General features: G+C 42.6%; 1 protein-coding gene across 2 annotated transcripts in view; it reads right to left on the bottom strand.

Annotated features, from left to right (window-relative positions):
* Positions 1–769: 769 nt before the first annotated feature.
* Positions 770–21,371, bottom strand: part of SHPRH (SNF2 histone linker PHD RING helicase) — an 83,249-nt gene continuing 62,647 nt past the window's right edge. For both annotated transcript variants that reach the window (XM_075203598.1, XM_075203597.1), the window contains exons 22-30: positions 16,429–16,572; positions 15,707–15,808; positions 13,924–13,995; positions 12,557–12,745; positions 10,384–10,476; positions 9,474–9,560; positions 4,875–5,053; positions 2,542–2,622; positions 770–2,005 (exon numbers count right to left, since the gene is read on the bottom strand). In XM_075203598.1, coding sequence (XP_075059699.1) covers positions 1,912–2,005; positions 2,542–2,622; positions 4,875–5,053; positions 9,474–9,560; positions 10,384–10,476; positions 12,557–12,745; positions 13,924–13,995; positions 15,707–15,808; positions 16,429–16,572 — 1,041 coding nt within the window. In that variant the 3' untranslated portion in view covers positions 770–1,911. The remainder of the gene's footprint in view (positions 2,006–2,541; positions 2,623–4,874; positions 5,054–9,473; positions 9,561–10,383; positions 10,477–12,556; positions 12,746–13,923; positions 13,996–15,706; positions 15,809–16,428; positions 16,573–21,371) is intronic.

The following is a 21,371-nucleotide window of genomic DNA, read 5'->3' as shown; positions in this document are numbered from 1 at the left end:
GCAGTGAGCTTTTGCCCTTTCGCAAATGAAGGATCAGTTGCACAGCATGCATTAATGCAGTTAAAATAATTAGGTTACTCTTTTGGAACAAAATTTAGGAATAATATCACTAATAATCATTATCTGTAGTTGAACGCATGGATTTTGGTTTATATAGAGCCATGTGTCAGTAGCAATTTTTCTACTGTTTCAAGTAAACTTTAATTTCACCTAAAAAAAAAGACTCCGTTTTAGGTGGATCTGGTTGTTCCCCAATATCTAGCACACAAGGTGCTCTTGCCAATGGCAGTGTGTTAACGGTGAATATGAAAACAACAATAAATAATAATAAACTATGTTTTAAGGTTGCTCCTTCAAACGGGCACTCAAAACTCACCTGTTCCTCAAAGCCTACCACCCATCCACTTAACCCTTACCTCGTTGCACCTTCGCAAACATCCTTCTCTCGTTCTCCCCTCTCTCCACCAGCCCCGCCCTTCTCTCCCTTACTTTAATGGCTCCCTCCTGTACCTGTTTGTCCACCCTCCCTTAGGATGTGAGCTCGTATGAGCAGGGCCCCTCTCCCCTCCTGTCTCCATACCTGTTCTTCTACTCCATCTTCGCTCATATGTCTACCCGGAGTTCTGAAGTATTGGTACTTTGTGTTTATTGCTGTGTACTATGTCACCCTGTATGGTCTCCTGTTTGTATTATGTACGGCGCTGCGGAAACCTTGTGGCGCCTAACAAATAAATGATAATAATAATAATAATAATAATAATAATAATAATAAGGTTTAAAAGCTTTAATCTTAAACATAAAAATGTGACAATAAGTTGCAATATAAACACTGCTCAAATTTTAAGTATTTTGTGGTAGTTGGTCATTTAGATTTCTTCTTTACATTTTGGAGTAATACATTCTAAAGGCACTGAACAATACTGTCGTGTTAAGCCAGTGTTAAAACTAACAATTTCAATCCACAATGAGCATCTGGGAGTTACTTGAAAGAAGTGGGAGCATTTTGGTCCATAGAGGGAGGAAAGTGGGTGGACATGAGTAGTGTCTGACCAATCACATGCCACCCTCTTCAGTTCAGAGTGCCCCACTCCTTGATAGTGTCTAGTGGCCAATCTCGGTAAAACACAGGTTTTAATTCTGGCTTCATTTTAGGAGTGGGTTCAACTGTTTTTTTTGTTTTTTTTAAAAATTGATATGTAAACATGATCAAATAAACAACTCTAAATTAAACAAACTATTAAAATTATACCTTGCTATGCTTTGGTAAAACAAAATGAATATAGTGTTACATTTTAATTACAGGAAGGCAGAACTTTCAGCTCCTATATATAAATTAGTGTAGCCCTGCATTTTATTTAGGCTTTACGTGACCTCCCTGCAACAACTTATAATTTATCTTTTTTTGAGCGATCAGTAAAAAGTATGGTTTGGATCTACATCGTGCCATGATAGATTGCAGTCTTAGTCCAAACTCTTTTCTCTTAAATTCATGCCTTTTTAAAAATCTGATTACTAGGAATTCTCCATCTGGAAAGTCAATATGACCTGGTTAGGACCCATCTGCTTCCAAATTGCACGATTTGCCTTCCTTAGACAGACATGGAAGATTTTCTTGTTGGAGAGCATTGCGCCTTTTATCAATAACATTACATAAAAGCTAGTTTTGTCCTAAAGCTTGCAGATTAGAATTAAAAACATGTATAGCAAAATAGAAAATATTGCAAAAAGATGAAAAGTGTTTTTTTTTCAATATTTCACCATTACAAACATATTAAACATTTCTACAGAGAATACAGTTACAACACTTAGTGTACTGTAGTATACTCAGAGTATCATGGAAGAATTCACTGAAGAAGGTGCACTGGGAATGTATCCTTGAGGGCAGACCAGTTTTTTTCTAGAGTTGAATCGCTATTCAAGTTCTCTCTCTTCTGTAAACAGGTCTGCAAGGTCAGCTACAGTGAGGACGGAAGCTTCAGACTGATTCATTGATGTACTCGTGTGGCTAAAAAACAAAAAGGACATTCGGACATATAAGACCCAATTCTTAAACTAAAACTTCAAAGTGACAGTGGTCATATGAAGGCCATGGGTGCTGTTTTTCACCCAGGAATTTGGAGTGGTTAAGTAGGACAAAATGCCCAAGACTCACTACCAAGTCCAAAAAGAAAAAAAAAATCCACAACTAATTCTAAAGCTATCAGTACGTGTGCACATCTGTGTACTGGAATTTCACAAACGAAATCGACAGCTGATCGATTCAGAAAAAAACGACCAAGAAAATTGCTGTGTATGAGAATGTCACAATTGTTTTATATTTTTGTTATCATCAGGAAAACCTCCAACAATTCTTTATTTTGCACACAAATGTCCTTTACTAGTATGTAGAGCAGCTGACGCTTATATTAGAACTCACAGTCTAAATGCTTTTACTTTATTTGAATGGCTGCATGGATTTGTGCTTCTGGCATATACAGAGCTAAAAGAGAATACTTTAGACATTTTCTAAGTCAATAATTGAGTGGAAAGGTTTATGAATACCTCCTGTCAACGGCTTTTAACATTGCTTGCATCCTTTCTTCAATTGTTGCTTTAATCAGAAATCGATGAACTATTGTGGGCCTGAAAAAAAAGTAATAAAAAGCATTGCTTTCCTTATTGTATCTAACATATTTTAATGGCATGATTGCTTGTTAAACAAAAATGTGTTTGAAAAAATGATGCTGGATGAAGCAATAATTACAGATTGCATTACATTGTCTGATTTGACTAAATGTCAACATAAGGATCAGTCCATAGTTACTGCATTTAAAGTAGTTATAGTGAGAAATACTCTAAAGCGGCGGTTCCCAAACTGTGCGCTGCGGCTCCCAGGGGTGCCCCGGCGCTGTCACTGGGGTGCCGCGGGCCACCCATAAAAAAAAAAAGAACACAGAAACTTACCAATCCGTCAGGCGCCGGGACCCAGAAGCCTCCTCTCTCCCGCAGCTGTCACATAATATCGACATCAGTAACAAGCTGCGGGAGACAGGAGGCTGCTGGGTCCCGGCGCCCGACGGATTGGTAAGTTTCTGTGTTCTTTTTTTTTTTATGGCTAGAGCCTGGCGCGGGGCAGAGGATGGGGACAGAGAGCAGAGGATGGGGACAGAGGGCAGAGGATGGTGACAGAGAGCAGAGGAGGGGGACAGAGAGCAGAGGATGGTGACAGCGGGGCAGAGGAGGGGGACAGAGGGGCAGAGGAGGGGGACAGCGGGGCAGAGGAGGGGGACAGAGAGCAGAGGAGGGGGACAGAGAACAGAGGAGGGGGACAGAGAACAGAGGAGGGGGACAGCGGGGCAGAGGAGGGGGACAGAGAGCAGAGGAGGGGGACAGAGAGCAGAGGAGGGGGACAGAGAGCAGAGGAGGGGGACAGAGAGCAGAGGAGGGGGACAGAGAACAGAGGAGGGGGACAGAGAGCAGAGGAGGGGGGACAGAGAGCAGAGGAGGGGGGACAGCGGGGCAGAGGATGGGGACAGAGAGCAGAGGATGGGGACAGAGAGCAGAGGATGGGGACAGAGAGCAGAGGATGGGGACAGAGAGCAGAGGATGGGGACAGAGGGCAGAGGATGGGGACAGCGGGGCAGAGGATGGGGACAGCGGGGCAGAGGATGGGGACAGCGGGGCAGAGGATGGGGACAGCGGGGCAGAGGATGGGGACAGCGGGGCAGAGGATGCGGACAGAGGGCAGAGGAGGCGGACAGAGGGCAGAGGAGGCGGACAGAGGGCAGAGGATGGGGACAGAGAGCAGAGGATGGGGACAGAGAGCAGAGGATGGGGACAGAGAGCAGAGGATGGGGACAGAGAGCAGAGGAGGGGCAGTGGAGGGGGACACATCGTGAGAGGAGCAGTGGAGGGGGACACAGCGTGAGAGGGGCAGTGGAGAGGGACACAGCATGAGAGGGGCAGTGGAGGGGTACACAGCGTGAGAGAGGGCAGAGGAGGGGGACAGCGTGAGAGAGGGCAGAGGAGGGGGACAGCGTGAGAGAGGGCAGAGGAGTGGGACAGCGTGTGAGAGGGCAGAGGAGGGGGACAGCGTGTGAGAGGGCAGAGGAGGGGACAGCGTGTGAGAGGGCAGAGGAGGAGACAGCGTGTGAGAGGGCAGAGGAGGGGACAGCGTGTGAGAGGGCAGAGCAGGGGACAGCGTGTGAGAGGGCAGAGCAGGGGACAGCGTGTGAGGGGACAGCGTGAGAGAGGGCAGAGGAGGGGGACAGCGTGTGAGAGGGCAGAGGAGGGGGGACAGCGTGACAGAGGGCAGAGGGGGCAGTGTGAGAGAGGGCAGTGTGTCTGGGTGAAGACGGGGCAGAGTGTCTGGATGCAGAGGGGGCAGAGTGTCTGGATGCAGAGGGGGCATTTTTGCATACAACTAAATAAGTATTTCTGTCCTGACCTAAATACTTATTACAATTTTTTGACCCAACTACTTCTAAAACAGGACTGCTCAATAATTATTTTGGAGGGGTGCCTTGAAAAAATTTGGAGACTCTAAGGGTGCCGCGAACTGCAAAAGTTTGGGAACCACTGCTCTAAAGTACTAGTATTAGTATTTATACAGAGCACTAATATATTACACAGTGCTGTAAAAAAGTGGGATATAGCAAAACTAAAATGATTAAAAATATAGTAACATACACCAAGACAGAAGATGAAAAAGTCTTTCAAGAGGAGCTTACAATCTGACTGAGAAGGAGTCTCAGCTACAAATGTATGGGACAAATAATGGTTCTGATTATTGATCAAAGAGAATGCACGAAAACCAAAACATTGAGCTACCCTGACAATCTGAAGTATTGAAAAAAAAAAAAAGAAAAAGCTAAATAAAACAAAAACAAACTTACTTCTCCTGGCCAATTCTGTGAACACGACCTATGGCCTGCAGTTCATGTGCTGGGTTCAGTATAGGTTCTACTAGTAATACATGAGTAGCCTCAATGATGTTGAGCCCATTGGATCCAGTGTGCAATGGAAGTAGCAAAATGTTGATCTTGGGATCATATTTAAATGCTGAAAGATTTTCCTGAAAATAAAGAAAAATAATGTTAGCTTCTATAAATTTTTATTATTATTAAAGCAGCACAACTAAAATTTTTGATTGTTTGAAATGCTGCAAAATTACTTGTCAGGCATATACCTTGTACATATTTTTCATTTATTAATCATACATATTATTATTAATTTTACATATTTATTAATCTTTGGGTGCTTTTATATTGGGCTGCTAATGCATTATACGTAACCCATTCTCATGCACTTGTCTGAGAGATTGATTCCTATAACAACTACTCTTGCTTATTCACAGGTCAGCACTTATTATAAATTATTATTATTACCCTTTATTTGTAAAGCACCCCAAGGTTTCTGCAGCACCGTACAGAATACAAACAGTAGACCATATAGAGTAAAACAGTACAGAACAAAAACAAGTAAATTCAAGATTCCAATAGCTCCAAGCATAGCAAGAGCAGTGAGGTTGGAGGAGAATAAATAGTACAGAGACCGAAGAGAAGAGGGTCCTGCTCGTAAGAGCTTACATACTAAAGGGAGGGCAAACAGACACCAGGCACAAGAGGAGTCAGTGGAGGTAAAGAAGAACAAGAGGATCACATACAGGGAAGAGGGAGGTGAGGAGAACAAGCATGGAGAAGGTTAGGTGGATGTCTGACAGGCTTTGAGGAACAGATGAGTTTTAAGTGCCCGTTCGAAGGTGCACAGATTAGGTGACAGTCGGATGGAGTGAGGGAGGTTGTTCCGGTGGAGGGGGGCAGCCTGGGAGAAAACTTGAATTCTGGCATGGGAAGAGGTAATCAGAGTGGAGGAGAGGCAACGGTCATTGGCCAATCGCAGGGAGTGGGAGGGAGTGTGAAAGGAGAGGAGGTTGGAGATATAAGAAGCAGTGGAGTGGAAAAGGATTCTGTAGACGAAAGGAAGCAGTATAAGGCAAGAGCGGTGTGAAAGGAAGATAAGTCTCGCAGCCGCTTTAAGTACAGAACGAAAGGGGGCAAGGTGGGAGTGGGGTAGGCCGGTGAGGTGAAGGTTACCGTAATCAAGACAGGAAATGATGAGGGCATGGATAATGGGTTTGGTGGCATCCTGAGATACGAAGGGCTGGATGTGTGCAATGTTATGGAGTTGGAACCGACAGGATTGGGCAAGAGTTTGAATGTGGGGGCAAAAGAGAAGGAGGAGTTGAGGGTGACACCCAGACAAGTGGAGTTGAGGAACAGAAAAGATAGTGTTGTTGTTGTTAACCATGATAGAGAGATCAAGGTAGGGTGAAGATTTAGAAGTAGGGAAAACAGTGCGTTCAGTTTTTTCAATGTTGATTTTAAGAAAACGTGAGGACACCCAAAAGAGGATGGCGGAGAGGCAGTCTGATACACGAGAGAGGAGGAGGGGGAGGGGGGTCAGAAGAAGAGATGTAGAGTTGAATGTCATCGGCGTAAAGGTGATATTGGAGACCGAAGGAAGAGAAGAGGTCACCCAGGGAGGTAGTGAACAGTGAAAAGAGCAGAGGACCAAGAAAAGAGCCCTGAGGGACTCCTATGGGGAGGGCGGTGATGATGAATCAAGAGTGGAAACAGAGAAAGAGCGGTTGGCAAGGTAAGAGGTTAACCATGCGAGGACAGAGCCAGAGAGGCAGAGAGAAAGAAGGCTCTGCAACAGGAGGGGTGGTTTACCGTGTCGAAGGTCACAGAGAGGTCCATGAGGATGAGCAGGGAGAAGTGACCCTTGGATCTGGCTGAGAGGAGGTCGTTTATAATTTCAGTGGAGTGGAGGGGGCAGAAGCCAGATTGTCAAAGGTCGAGGAGGGAGTTTTCCGATAGGTGCCTGGTAATGTGGTTGCAGGCAATCAGCTCGAGTAGTTAAGAGGTAAAGGGGACAAGTGCAATGGGGAGACAGTTAGCAAAAGAAGTAGGGTCGGAGGTTGAAATTGTTGTTGAAAAGGGGCCTAGGGAAAAGGATGGGTATAAGACAGGACGGTGAAGACACGGTGAGAGAGCAGAAGAGAGGAGGGAAAATGGAGGGGATGGAAGAGAAACAGGAGCAGTCGAGAGGGAGGAAGAGGGGTCAGAATTTAGAGACAGAGGCAGGGACAATAAAAGGCAAACTGTGGTGAATCAAGCTGTAGAAAAAAACTTAATAAAAACTAAATAAAATACAAGACAACAACAATATGTTAAAGAATAAAATTAATAAAGACTAAATAAAATACAAGGCAGTAACAAGTCGGTAGTGCAATAGCAGAAACAGTACCAGGCAAAGAAGAAGAAATGCACAATTAATGGTGAGTGACAACATGTAATGATGAGCCCGGATGGTGAGTATCCACAGAAACTGGTGTACTCAGGCAGTGGTAGAGGGTGATAAGCAGGAGTTTGAGTGAGTCCAGGTGAATCCAGAGGATTCCCGGTGCAAACAAATGAGTTCAGGGGCTAGATTTACTAAACTGCGGGTTTAAAAAAGTGGGGATGTTGCCTATAGCAACCAATCAGATTCTAGCTTTCATTTATTTAGTACCTTCTACAAAATGACAGCTAGAATCTGATTGGTTGCTATAGGCAACATCCCCACTTTTTCAAACCCGCAGCTTAGTAAATCTAGCCCCAGGAGTCCAGGGTAACAGGGTATCAGAGAGCCAGAAAGATCAGGTGAGTCAAGAAGTCCAGGGTATTAGGGAGAAAGTTCAGGTGAACAAGTACAGGCGAGTCCAGGTTATCAGGGAGAGAGCAGGGTCCGCATGAGAGTGTCAGGGAAGATAGGTAGTAAAACCAGAAGGAGTACTAAAGGTAGCCATGTGCGAGAGTCTATGGGTGAAGTGGGTTTGTGAAGGGGCAGAGGATGAATGTAATGGGTCAAACGGGGGTTTGTTACACTCCAACATGAATGGAAAAGCTTTTTAGATACTTTGGAACTTAACACACACTAAGTTGTTAACAAGTAAGGGTGTCATAGGGATCCATCCTTCCTTTGACAACAGCATTTTACAAGGTGTATTAACACGCTTTGGTGGCAAGTAATGCTTCAGTAACCATTAATCCAAAGTAAAAGGACCTGACACTCCAGGATCATAAAACTGTCCATCATTTAATATGGTGAAGTAATCTTTTTACATTCACAATAATCTTGTCTGTAACTTCGAAATCCTCTTGATGCAGACTGCAACAAAAACCCTGCAATTTCCAACTTTTCCATATTTAGAAGTCCCAAATGAGATCATTTTTTTTATTAGTTTTGGATGAAGTGATTTTTTTAAATAATGTGCTTTGAGCCTGGGACAGTTTCCTTATTTGTTTTACAATTGCTAGGATACCAAGATGATCTCCTGTAGTGTTCTAACTATGCTACTATTGTGTAAGGTACCAAATAGAAAATAAGAAAGTCATTAAATTAATTACCCAGTTTAAATGTAGATTATTTGTATGAAATGTAGAAAAAAAATGGACACGTGTACATCTCCAGAGGAAAGTAGATGCTTCTAATTTAATGAAGTGCTGGTGAAGCTATAAGAATATACAGCTTGCAAAGTACATCAGAGTACATTGTGATCAGTTTACAGTTAAGCTGGGTACACATTACAGAAAGTTACTGCAGATGCAATTTCTGTAACAATTTCACCAAGGACTGAAAGTCCCGATGAGGATGCAGATTTATGTGTACACACCTACACAAATTACCTTCAGACCTGTGCTTTTCATCTCTCATAACAATCTGCTGAAAAGAACATTACTCTGTACACTCTATAGAGATCTGCATACACTGCAGGTTGTGAGTCAATACACACTTCCATATTTGCCTGACAACATTCCATTGTTGATCGTGATTTTTAGGAAGTTTAAAAAACCAAATCAAACAATAAGATGTGCTTTGGTGAGATAAAACATAATCGTGGCAGAGTACACACTAATGCAATATCTGACCAAACAGTCGTTTATCGTGTGATCTGCACAAAAATTGTATGAAATTGCAGTAGTGTGTATCCAAGCTTTAGTGGATTTAGAGCAAGCTCAGGGGTTGTCAGGATTCATAGACATAGGGAGTTCATCTTCTCTATGTATCACAGCTGTGGTAGGTCTATTTTACTTTTGTCTACTTACTTGTTAAGGTTGGTGATGGAAGCAACCTTGGCACGTCCTTACTGTACAATGACTAAGTGCATATGTCCCTATTCTCCCCTGTTCAGCCCTTGAAATCGTAGGCTGTCGGAAATGTCCTTTGCGTTATTAGATGAACTGGATGAACTTGCATTCCCTGGCTTATAGTCCGTTTCTGAACATGCGCAGAGCAATTTTACTCAAAATATAGCATGTATCAGCATTTACATTCCTCAATGAATCAGACCCTTAGAATGGTAAGATCAAATCTCAAGAAAAATTAAAACAAATTGCTTTGAGGCTCAGCAACATTAAGGGATTAGTCAACATCACAGTATTCTGTACCTGAAACTTTTGAATCCCGTTAATTTGTGAGAATGCCAAGCTGTTGTCTTGCAGAGCTTTTGCAATAATATCCAACACATCTTGCCACTGGAGAGTAACAATAACACAAACAATTAGGCTGCAAAGTATTTTTCGATTACAATAACACCAATACTCAGAAAGAGAAACAAACAGGAGAATTGTCAGAAGCCAGAACAGAGGCGGAAAATGGCGTATGCAGATAATCTGGATATCCTCCATTAATGCTTACAAAAATCACATTATTATTAGTTGAGTTCTGTATTTAGGAGAATGATGTGGCCAGGTGTACTCACTGTGGCAAGATTTTTTTTTTTTTTTTTTTTTTAAATCAGTTTGCTTAAATTATTTTATTATTATTTTCAGCTAATGGTGAAAACTATAGATCTGAACAAACCAAAAGTTATAAAATACAGTGCTTCCTATTTGTAATCCACTCTTACTTACATCCTTCTCTGCATATTAAAAAGCATTGACTAGATTTTAGGTTGCTATGTTTATATCATCATCTTCGCTATAAAGACTGTATATTGGCTGGGTGGTACGCTGGTCATATAAACTTAGATGACTGTAAATTAATTTGACATTGGGCTAAACTGCTCAATTGTCTTTTTCAGTTTACTGACATTATTTGGGTAGTTCACTTTTTGTTTCTTTTTAACTGATTTTAACTTATTATAAATCAAATTTAATTGTTTTAAAAGCTCTACAGAAAAGTATTACATTATTTAAAAACTATTAAACAGCAGCAGAACCCTCTAGTACCTATATCTTTGGCTGTAACTCCTTTAGATATATTAATATATTTTCTCTAAAATAACAGTGTATCTTAGAAAATCTCTCTCAGTTTACCACAATAAACCAAACCACACAAACTGATTGAAGCTCTTACTGTAGAGAATACCAGCGACTTGGCTCCAGAATCCAAGGACTGGATTTTCATAAGCGTTCTGATGACTGCTTCAACTTTTGTAGAATGGCTTCCCTTTGAGAAAAATACAAATGGACTTGTTATGAATTTATGTAATTTCACAACTTGAGTCATATGATAAAGATTATTATATGGGTTATCAAAATAACAATAATTCAGTAAAACATCATTACATAGAAAAAATAAAGTGTGAAATGATGTAGGTAAATATGTGGTAACAACTTCAAACACAAACAATGACAATTATATATGGGTACATTAACACTGTTCAGGGGCGCACCGAGGATTGTCGGGGGGGGGGGGGGGGGGGAGGTTTCTCCCCGCCGACCCAAAAAGAAAAAAAAACCCGAGAGAGAGCTGCTGCTCCGTTTCGCCAGCGCTGTCCTATACAGCAGCCGCGGCACTGTCTAAGAAGCGTCTGCGGCGGTGCTGTATCGACACTTCTTTGACAGGGCCGCGGCTGCTGTATAGGACAGTGGCCACTTAGTTAGCGCAGGGGGGGTTTCTAGAGACTCAGAAACCCCCCCTGCGTGCGCCACTGCTGTTACAGGTGTTTTCTTGTATTTATTTTAAACAACTGTTGGACTGTTATATAAATTGTAATAATGTACATGGTATAATGTATGACTTGTCCTGGGGAGGATCTCCTTGCACTAGCAGAGGAGGATGGTTTTCGCACCGGTGCAAGAGCCTCAAATAAGAGACACGGGGGAACCTACCAAGTTGGGTGGAACACAGATACCCAGGCAAAAAATATTGTGTAATAATGCAAACCTTATGGAACTCCACCCAAAACTGAATTTTCACCTCTGGTGTATAATTTTATTAAGTGCCAACATATTCCACTGCTTCATAAAATGAACAGATGGATTTGCATTGTTTGCAACATTCCCAGGTCCTGTAACTACAGGCCTGTTAATGTGTGCACATTTAATCAGGTATATATTTCTTGGGTCCAGTATTTCCCATTTACTTTTTCACCTAAATGGGATGAGGTAAGGCAGTACAGCTTGTGACGACAGCCTACTTCCTTGTAAGATGTTTTATGCTATAAAATGTCCTATTTTTTGTACTGTTGTAAACTTATATGAAAATGTAAAACAAAATAAAAAATAATTACTTTTATGAAAATATTTATTTTTTTAATGCTTGATTTTTTTAGTGGACTTACCCTTTAAATATTATAGAAACACTTAAATAATTAAGCTAGGTACCACGATTTACTAAAATAACACTTGAAACTTGAAACAGACATCTGTAAGCATGTAAACATGCAGTCCACCGTTTCCATAGCTGGACAGGTTGGGATATTAGCTTTTCTCAAAAGGTTTTTATTAAGTTTTTAGTAAAAGAATATGTAACAAACATAGCAGTTACCACAGAGTACAGTGCATAATGTAGAGCCAATAAATCAGACAGAACTGCCCATAAACAAACAATCAAAAAAGTAACAAAAAACAATAACACAGGAAACATTCAAGTACACATAAGACAAAGACTTCAAGGGGGAGGAGGAGGGAGACAGACAGGGGGGCAGGAGACGGAGACTGGCCGTATTGAACCCAATCAACCATAAAGGCACATTTTGAAAACGGGACATCTACCCTCCAGAGGGTTATACAGCATGGGAGATTCAGGTGGCAGACACAGGTCTATACTTTGAAAGGAATATTAGCTTTTAACAACTTATCAAATGGCAGCAAAACTCTTTTTCAGAGTCTTAAGCAGATGGTTTCAGATTCAAAGACTTGTGCCCACTATAACTGTGGGTTATTGGGCAGAGAAGGATTTACCCCCCACTATCCTGACTTCTAGAGTTGGAACATAACCCAACATCCGCACCCCCAAAATGTAGAAATTCTGTATTCTATGCGGCTGTTGGGATTGTTATGAAAAAAAGCTCTATTTTATAGGTGATTGATGTCTGCTTCACAAATCACAATTTCTAGAACAGCTTGGTATTATCCGGTTAAATTGTCTCTCTGTCTATTATTTATACTGTACCATTACTATTTGTGATTCACATTGTTACTGTAGAATAAAGAAACAGTAAGGTCAAAAAATGAAACAAATAGAAAGCATTGGATGCAAAGAAAGATGTGCGGTCAACTGCAGCTGGATCAGAACATACTACCTTTACTGGAATGTCATTTTCTTCGTCTGCAGACTTGCTTGTGAACACATAAGAAATCTCTTTGTGTGATGTGGTCTGTCTACATATAGCACATTTGATAGCACTTCTTCGCGTGCCAACACTATACTGTTCTATGATGATTGCAACACATTCATTACAGAAGCAATGGCCGCAAGTCAACACTGCCCACTGAAAATAAAAATACAAGAAAAAACCCTAATCAATTATATAATGCCACCATACATTTACATTTGATACTATTTGCAAAAGGTGGTGCTTAAGAGCAAACAATATTTTTCATTTGGGATCAAGACTTAATAAAAAGTGCAAAATAAATAAAACTTGCCTAAATATGTACATCTGTTTAAAACTGGTTGAGTAGTCCTTTGTTATGAGCAGTTAACAAACATTTACCAATTTTGGTCTTTCAACAATATTTTAGACCTATGAAGCCCAATATACCACATATCAGCCACAACATTAGAACCACTGCCAGGTGCATGGGTAAAAAATGGCACCAAGATGCACTATGGGAAGAAGGCAAGCCGGTGAAGGCAGTGTGATGCTCTGGGCAATGTTCTGCTGTGAAACCTTGGACTCATGTGGATGTTACTTTTGCATGTACCATCTACATAAACATTGTTGCAGACCAATTACACCCCTTCATGGCAACTGTATTCCCTGAAGGAAGTGGCCTCTTTCAGCAGGATAATGCGAAGAACACGAGAAAGAGGTCAAGGATCTGCTGCTAACGTCTTCATGCCAGATACCACAGGACACCTTCAGAGGTCTTGTGGAGTCTATTCCTCGACAGAGCTGTTTTGGGTGGACCTACACAATATTAGGCAGGTGGTTTTGATGTTGTGGCTGATCAGTGTATATTAAGACATGCTTAAGGAGTCTTCAGATTCCATTATATTTTTCCCAAACTAGTTGCAGAATTGGGCTTCCTTGTGAAATCAGTTTACTGTGCACTTTTATGGTTAAGGGGCTGGTGACGTTTCAATATAGTAAAAATAATATATATAAATATGGATCCAGCCTGAAGCCAATTGAATGAGCTAACCCAAATGTTAACTCTTTCACTGCAAGGAGTCTGAATACTGCCTCTTAGGAGGCCACACCATTTATTTTGTGTTTTGGGATAAACTAGCTGTGCTGTGGCACAGACAATCAGGTCTTTTATGCAGAAAACACAGATGATCATGGCACCAGTGTTTCCTGCCTCACAGGAGGTGCATTGTGACGAATGGAGATAGCAACATCTGAGAGGAGAGGACAACTGCTATTAAATGTGAGTGAGATGCCAAATGGATAGAATTGAATAGAATAGTTTACAGAATGGAATAGAATATTTGACAGGTTACCTGCTTCCCCAGATTTCGCGCACATATTGGACAGGGCTCTGGATTTACTTCTCCACTAGTTTTATCCTGAGACTGAAATTGAAAAAAACAATGTAAAAAAATCTATAATTGACCGTGTGTTTAAAACCAATTAACTTTTTGAAATTAAACCTTTATATCTTTTTCCAAATATGCAGTGATAGAGGTAATCATTTTAAACTCAGTACGGTTGCTAAAGGTCCATGCCAGAGTCATTTTTATGTATCACACACAGGTACTCTGAATTCAAGGCTTTAACTCATAATCTTGTGACATGCAGCAAAAACCACTATTTGCAACTGACATATACCAGATCAGTTGCTATACAAAGTTTCTGATATGATCACTGACGCTTGAGAGCAAGAACTGAGGCCTTTCTAAATTAGATCTGCAAACCCTCCATATTTATGCAGTTACTTGTGCTGAATTTATTAATGTTTTAAAAACATCCTTCTCATCAATTAATTCTGCATAGGTAACTGAAATAGTAAATTAAATGAGAAGTGTGGGAGTAGAGCATTGGTTACAGGATGGGAGGGGTCATGTTTGAAGGTCTTTATCTAGCATTCGCTTTCACTGTGAGTTGATACCCCATTTTCTACTGGCTATGAATTTTCTTGCATGCCAACCACAGGCAAATAGAGTACTAAATAGTAACTAACAGGTGACTGGTTGTTTTATTGGTGTCCCTGAAATATTAGAGCTTTAAAACACATTGTTGAATGTTTTCATATGCTGAACATGCCTGTCTCTAGTCTTGTGGCCATTCGGATACCAAATTACATACAGATGTATCGATGTACCAATGCAATCATAAGGTAAGAGCACATCCACCTGTTTCATACTATCTTTTACAAAAAAGCAGCATGGTAAGTGACCAAATTACCATGGGATTTCACGGTCATTTAGTTGTTTACTATGGGAATCCTGTGTCATTTTTGCAAGGAACAAGTATAAACCTATGTATGAGCATTATCTTGACCAAGCAGACCCGGGCAGTAGATTATGTGTTCCACAGGTGCATGTCATGTGCCAAATGTGCAAATAACTCACAAGGGAATCATGGGACATGGTATATGTTATGGCCTACGACCACCTAGATGAGCTTTTAGAACAAGCCAAACGGTCAGGGCAACTAGCGATGGTTCAGAGTCCAGGTACAGGAAGAAAGTCAGGGCAACTATCGATGGTTCAGAGTCCAGGTAACAGGCAGAGGGTCATACACTGATAAGCAATCCAAAGGTATACACCAAAACAGCACAGGAGCAGGTAAGCAAACTGAGTATCAGAACGCTGTAACCGGCAGGGAGGCTAAGCCCTCTCTGCCTTAAATACTGATAATGGCCAATCAGGGCTTTGCCCTGTAAACACCCCTAGGCAGTGGTGATTAAATTAAAGGAAGCTTAATTGGCCCGCAGGCTTGGAGATGCGTGCCCGGCTGCCCTGTATTGCTGGGGTGCAACGCAGTCATTTCTGTGCCTGGCCGTTGCCCTGGCAATGGCCAGGCCGAATCCAGGAAGTGACGTCCCGTTCATCATGGAGACGGCCGGGACGCCAGGAGGAGGCAGAAGAGAGTCGCGGCGGTGCCCGCGGCTCCTGACAGTATACTGTTATGTTGCAGATATAACCTCAATGATATTGCATTTTCATGCTTTTAGACTAAGAAGTTGTCCTTCATTTAGCTTGCTGTTAAATTTAACTTACTGTACAGTAGATCACTGTATGTATAATGTTGTCAGTACCACCTACAGAATCTTACACTTACCTTCTCTAAATTAGTAAGGTAAAGGAGCTGGCCTAACTTCTTCTGTAACTGTGACATGGCATATGCTTTGTCATTAAGCAGCTTTACGCGATTCTGTTCCACCTGTGCAGAGAAATCACACAGTATTTTATATGTGTAACAGACAGGAAATATTAAGACTGTGATTTAAAGGTAAGAAGCCCATAGACAACCAAACCCAAGATATTTTCCAACTATGATTACAGATACACATTGTACATCTTCAAAATACAAAAATAAATCACTCTTTATATTTTGCATATACTGTATACAACAGCAATTCAGAAGTTTGGTTAGATGCCTGGGGTAGCTATTTTTAAAAATATAAATTGTATACAGGTATGGCCTGTTCAACAACAATACAGTCAGTATTTTGCAAGTGATGTCAAATTAGAAATAAAGTTAATTTGATATTTCATTTTAATAATGGTGCTCCGATGCAATACACATTCTGGTATCAAGTCTGTACAAATCGAATAAAGTTGCCTATAAAGTGGTGATTTAGCTCAGCAAAATACGGGCTCAGTCCCATGTAGAGCTACTATAAAAATATGGAATTAAATAACATAGCAGAAAAGTAATCATAATATATAGAACAAATCTGCACAATTGTCACATACAATTGTACATTGCTCTTGACATGGAAAAATACAGCGGAGAAAGGTCAGGCATGACCCTGAAGGTCATTGTATGATCCAGCTTACCTCATGTGGTTCAATGATGTGGAGGACAGGAGGGTTAGGCTTGGGTTCATCAGGGAGACGGACTCTGAGGCGCTGGGTTGCCATAGCAAGCTCATCAATAGCCGAAACATGATTCCGCAGGACCATCCAGTACTCATGAAGTAACTAACAGCAAATAGTAAAGATTTAATTTTACAATACCAATGGAACGACATACAAGGAACATTGGTTACAAATAATAACACAGCCATTTAGGATGTAACTATTGCAAATGGGTGTAGAAACGTCTGCAAGCATTTGTCAAGAATAATTAAAATTTATATAAAAGCATATATAAATACATCAAATATTGATATGACTAGTAAAATTAATAACACAAAAAAATTGCTGACAGGCGCCAATCAACAGGTATAAATCTCTGAAAAGACAGCTAATTACTAAATGACATATGATAGAATCTAGGACAGTAATCTATCCAAAAGACGAGCAATAAGGAATAGGTCTAAATCATATATAACCAAACATTAGATGAGGACAAGAAGTAAAGTTCATGTAACAGTTCTTCAATGTCCTTAAATCCAATGAGATGTAGGTGGATCTTCTGTAGGATTTCCAATTACTTCAAGCTTTTCCCGTGGATATATATAGGAAAAAACAAAATACAAAACATAGTGCAACCTGTAGGTCTGATAACATGATGAATAGTATCCCTTTAGTGCCCGTGCACTGATTAAAGAGGCATGAAACACCACGTGATATAGAGGATACTCTTAACCCCTCAAGGGTATACACTCACCAGATGACATAGATAACAAGGCATATACATATAATACCGCTCCTCCTATAGAATAAGCCTTCCAAAACGAAATTCCACTCGACCATAATCAGAGCAAAAAAAGAAAAAAATTCTCCATAGTGTAAAATCATTTACACAATTTATTCGAATAATGTATAAAAAAACTTCATAACATAGAACATAAAACATAAAAACCATAAATAATTCAAAACGCCAGACCAAGTCTGATAACGGGGATGGATAACGTTCTTTTACTTGAAACGAGCGTCTGTGTTCAGAGACAGAGCAGTGGGGATCGTGAGAGTGTTTGCCTGGGACACGGCTCGCGGATTATTATTGTTTGCTACGCTCGTTTGGGGGACACTGCGAGACATTGGGAATATAGTAGTGGGACTAGGAGTTTAGGCACTTATCAACTTCTTTGATCTTAACTCTCCTCCCCTACTATGCCCTTCCTCTCCTGTAGAAACCACAGTTTTTTTTAAAGTGCCTAGGAGATAGCACACGTTGATATAGGCTCCTGCCTATACTTAGTCTAGTTTTAGATGTTTTTATTTTCCCTTTCAGATGCAGCGGGGGGATTGATCCTAAGACCCAGAGGGGTGAACAGCCTGTCGGCTCTATTCACCTTGGGTCCCTGAGAAGGTAAGCAGCAGCATAGCTCACTTACCTTCACCTCTTGGCAGGCAGTCATTCCCTAAATATTAACTTATGGGGCCATATTTTGTGTGTCTGCCATTAGGGCTTTAGGTGCCACACATAGGAAAAAGGGCTGCTTTTCAAGCACAGTGTAACTTAGTCGCGCGGGGAAACTGCAGCGATCCACCTCCTCCCGCCCGACGGACATGCCGGCAAGTCCCTCGTCCTAGACTATGAGCAGCAGGGGACAAGGTATCGATTGCGCTCCTTAGGAGGCGAATTGTATACTAAAGAGACACTGCACAGGCTGCCTGGGCACTATAATTCCAGCGTGGATGCAATACACTCTGACATTCATACTAAAGTATGCGCTGATCGGCAGTTCATAGAGGCAGCCAAATTTGGGGGCGGATCTGGAGGAGGAACTTCCCTCCACCCCATTCCTACTTCCTGGCACGGAAGCAGCCATATTAGGACACGGAGATCGTCGTGCTGCAATGCTGTATCCGACAAACTTTAGGTTTTGAAGATCCAGAACCAACGCCCCCCTCAGGGTTCTCTTTGTTTAAAAAAAACCAAGGCGCAGGTGGCGGCCTTCCCGCTATCTCCTCAGATGATGGAAAATGGTAGCCGACGCCTGGCTGAGGCCAAATAAGCAGTTTATGATGTCGGGCAGATTTAAGTCGCTTTACCCTCTCCCAGCAGAGGATTCCGTTAAATGGGAGGCCTCCCCCAGAGTTGACACCCCTGTAGCATGTTTGTCCTCCTCTTCAGCAATTCCCACCCAGGACCAGGTTTCACTGAGGCGTCCCACAGATAAAAAGTGTGATCAGCCCCTCCGCTCAGCTTATGTGGCATCAGGCAGTATGTTTAGGCCCACTATGACGGTGGCCTGGGCCAACAAGGCTATTTAGCTATGGGCTGAGCAGTTAGTTAAAGGCATTCAAGATAACGTCAAGGCATTCAAGATGCATATTCAGGAGACATCTGATTATGTAGGCCAGGCAGCCATGGATGCTGTGTCCATCAATTCTAGATTCTCGGCCATCATTATTGCAGCTCATCGTACTTTAAGGTTATGCTCTTGGGCAGTGGATGCTGATTCAAATTGAGCTCTAGAGGGTTTGCCCTTTGATAAGGTTACTCTCTTCTGATCAGAGCTAGAGAAGGTCATTCAGGTGGCCACAGGAAGAAAGAGCAACGCTCTTCCCATGGGTTCCAGTAGACCACGACAAGGACGTTTTCGGTCCTTTCGTTCCTTTGCCCGAGGCCGGGGCACCCTGTCGAGAGGCCAATCCTCTGCCCCCAGGGGAGTGTATAGCAGAGGCAGGGGTGCTGTTAGGGGAGGAGCCTCGAGACCAGGTGATAAACCCACAGCGTGACAGTCTTACCCCACAGGAATCTGTGGTGGGGGAACGTCTTCTTCGTTTCCAGCGCCATTGGCGGGCATCCACCATGGACGTTTGGACACGAGGATTGTGTCCCTGGGCTATTTCATAGACCTAGTTCAATTCCCACCACAATGGTTTTTCACCGCAGGCGCAACCGCTTCCTGAGTGTTCACCAAGATCATAGCGATCATGGCGGGGCTCCTGCGTCAGTAGGGAGTCACAATAGTTCCCTATTTAGACAATCTCCTTCTGAAAGCACCGGCATCGCTCTTAAATCGGCACATCCAGACCACTATGCAGTTTCTGGAAGCTCATGAGTGAATTCTGAATTTACCCAAATCATCTCTAATTCCGGCACAGCGAATGCGCTTCCTGGGTCTCATGTTCGACAAAGTGAAAACAAGGTTCTCACTCTTTTGTGCAGAACCAGGACCCTTCTTGTGCGTTAAGAGGTATCTCTCCTCAGCTGCATGAAACTCCTGGGAACGATGGTTTTAGTGTTCGAGGCCCTGCCCTTTGCACAATTCCACTCACGCCCTCTTCAACAGGAGACTCTCTGAAAGTGGTCGGGACCTCAGGAGCATTTAGACAGGCAAATCATTCACCTGTCGAATCCCACTCGTCTTTCACTGGCATGGTCGTTATCCAAACAAAATCTGGAGAAGGGTCAGACCCTTCAGACCGGCCCATGGACATTTTTTACGACAGACACAAATCTGCTAGGCTGGGGAGGGATAACAGGGTCCCTGAGATTTCCGGGCCTTTGTTCCCCCCAAGAGGCCACACTCCCGATGAACGTCCTAGAACTCAGAGCGGTGTACAGGACGTTGATGCAAGCACAGAGGTTTCTGGCATGGAAGTCTCTTCAGATTCAGTCAGACAATGCCACGGCCGTGGCATATCTGAATCACCAAGAGGGAACTCACAGTGTAGGGGCCATGCAGAAGACAGCCAGGATCATGATATGGGTGGAGCACCAAGTACCCCAGATTTCGACTGTTTAGATTCCAGGCGTCGAAAATTGTGAGTTCGACTTCCTCAGCAGGCAGAGGGTTCACCCAGGCATATGGTCTCTCAACAAGCGGATCTTTGCCCTCCTAGAAGAATTCTGGGGCATGCCGGAGATCGATCTCATGGCGTCCAGACTAAACCATCAAGTCCCCCTGTACTGCACATTTCACGGATGCCATGACAGATCCATGGCACTTCCAGCTAGTGTACCTGGTTCCTCTGATACCCATGCTCTCGCGGCTACTAAAACAGTTAAAAAGAAAGCGGGTTCCAGCAATTCTGGTAGCCCCTCATTGGCCGCGCAGGGCATGGTTTTCAGACATTCTGAGTCTGGCAGCGGATCCCCCCTTCTGTCTGCCGATGCGACCGGTTCTTCTCGTTCAAGGTCATCTTCTCTGCCACGATTTAGATTGGCTAACTTTGACGGCGTGGCTATTGAGACTTTAATTCTCAGGGCCAAGGGTTTTTCACGAGAGGTTATTGGTACTCTGATTAAGGCCAGGAATTGTCCTCCTCAGTCCTATATCATCGAGTCTGGAGGACATACATCCTTTGGTGTGAGGCCCAGGGTTTCCACACATCCAAGTTTAGCCTTTCCAAGTTTGCTGGCCTTCCTGCAGACCGGTCTAGATAAGGGGCTCCATCTGGGATCCCTTAAGGTTGTGGTCTCGGCACTCTCCATTTATTTTCAGCAGAAGCTGGCGGCTGTCAGGGATGTTCAGACCTTCCTGCAGGGGGTCCTTCATGTGCAGCCCCCCTTCGTTAATCCAGTAGAGCCTTGGGACCTCAATCTGGTACTCAATGCACTCATCCATACGCCGTTTAAACCTCTAGATTCGGTGGATTTGCGCCATCTCACTTGGAAGACGGTATTCCTGTTAGCTATCTTGTCAGCTTGTAGAGTATTGGAATTAGCAGTGCTCTGTAGCACTACTCCTTTCCTGATTTTCCACGAAGATAAGCGGTTCTTCGCACCAAACCCTCCTTTATCCTGAAGGTTGTGTCCAGGTTTCACTTAAATGAAGAGATTGTGTTCCCGGCTTTCCATCCCCCTCCTTCTTTTTCTTCCTCTTCAAATGACGAGTTACTGTTGCTGGATGTGGTTTGCGCTCTTCGGTGTTATGTTG

Source organism: Mixophyes fleayi, chromosome 3 (genome assembly GCF_038048845.1).
Source record: "Mixophyes fleayi isolate aMixFle1 chromosome 3, aMixFle1.hap1, whole genome shotgun sequence".
Taxonomy (NCBI): Eukaryota; Metazoa; Chordata; class Amphibia; order Anura; family Limnodynastidae; genus Mixophyes; species Mixophyes fleayi.
The sequence above is the reverse complement of the archived record's forward strand: the minus strand, read 5'-3'. Positions and strand labels throughout refer to the sequence as shown.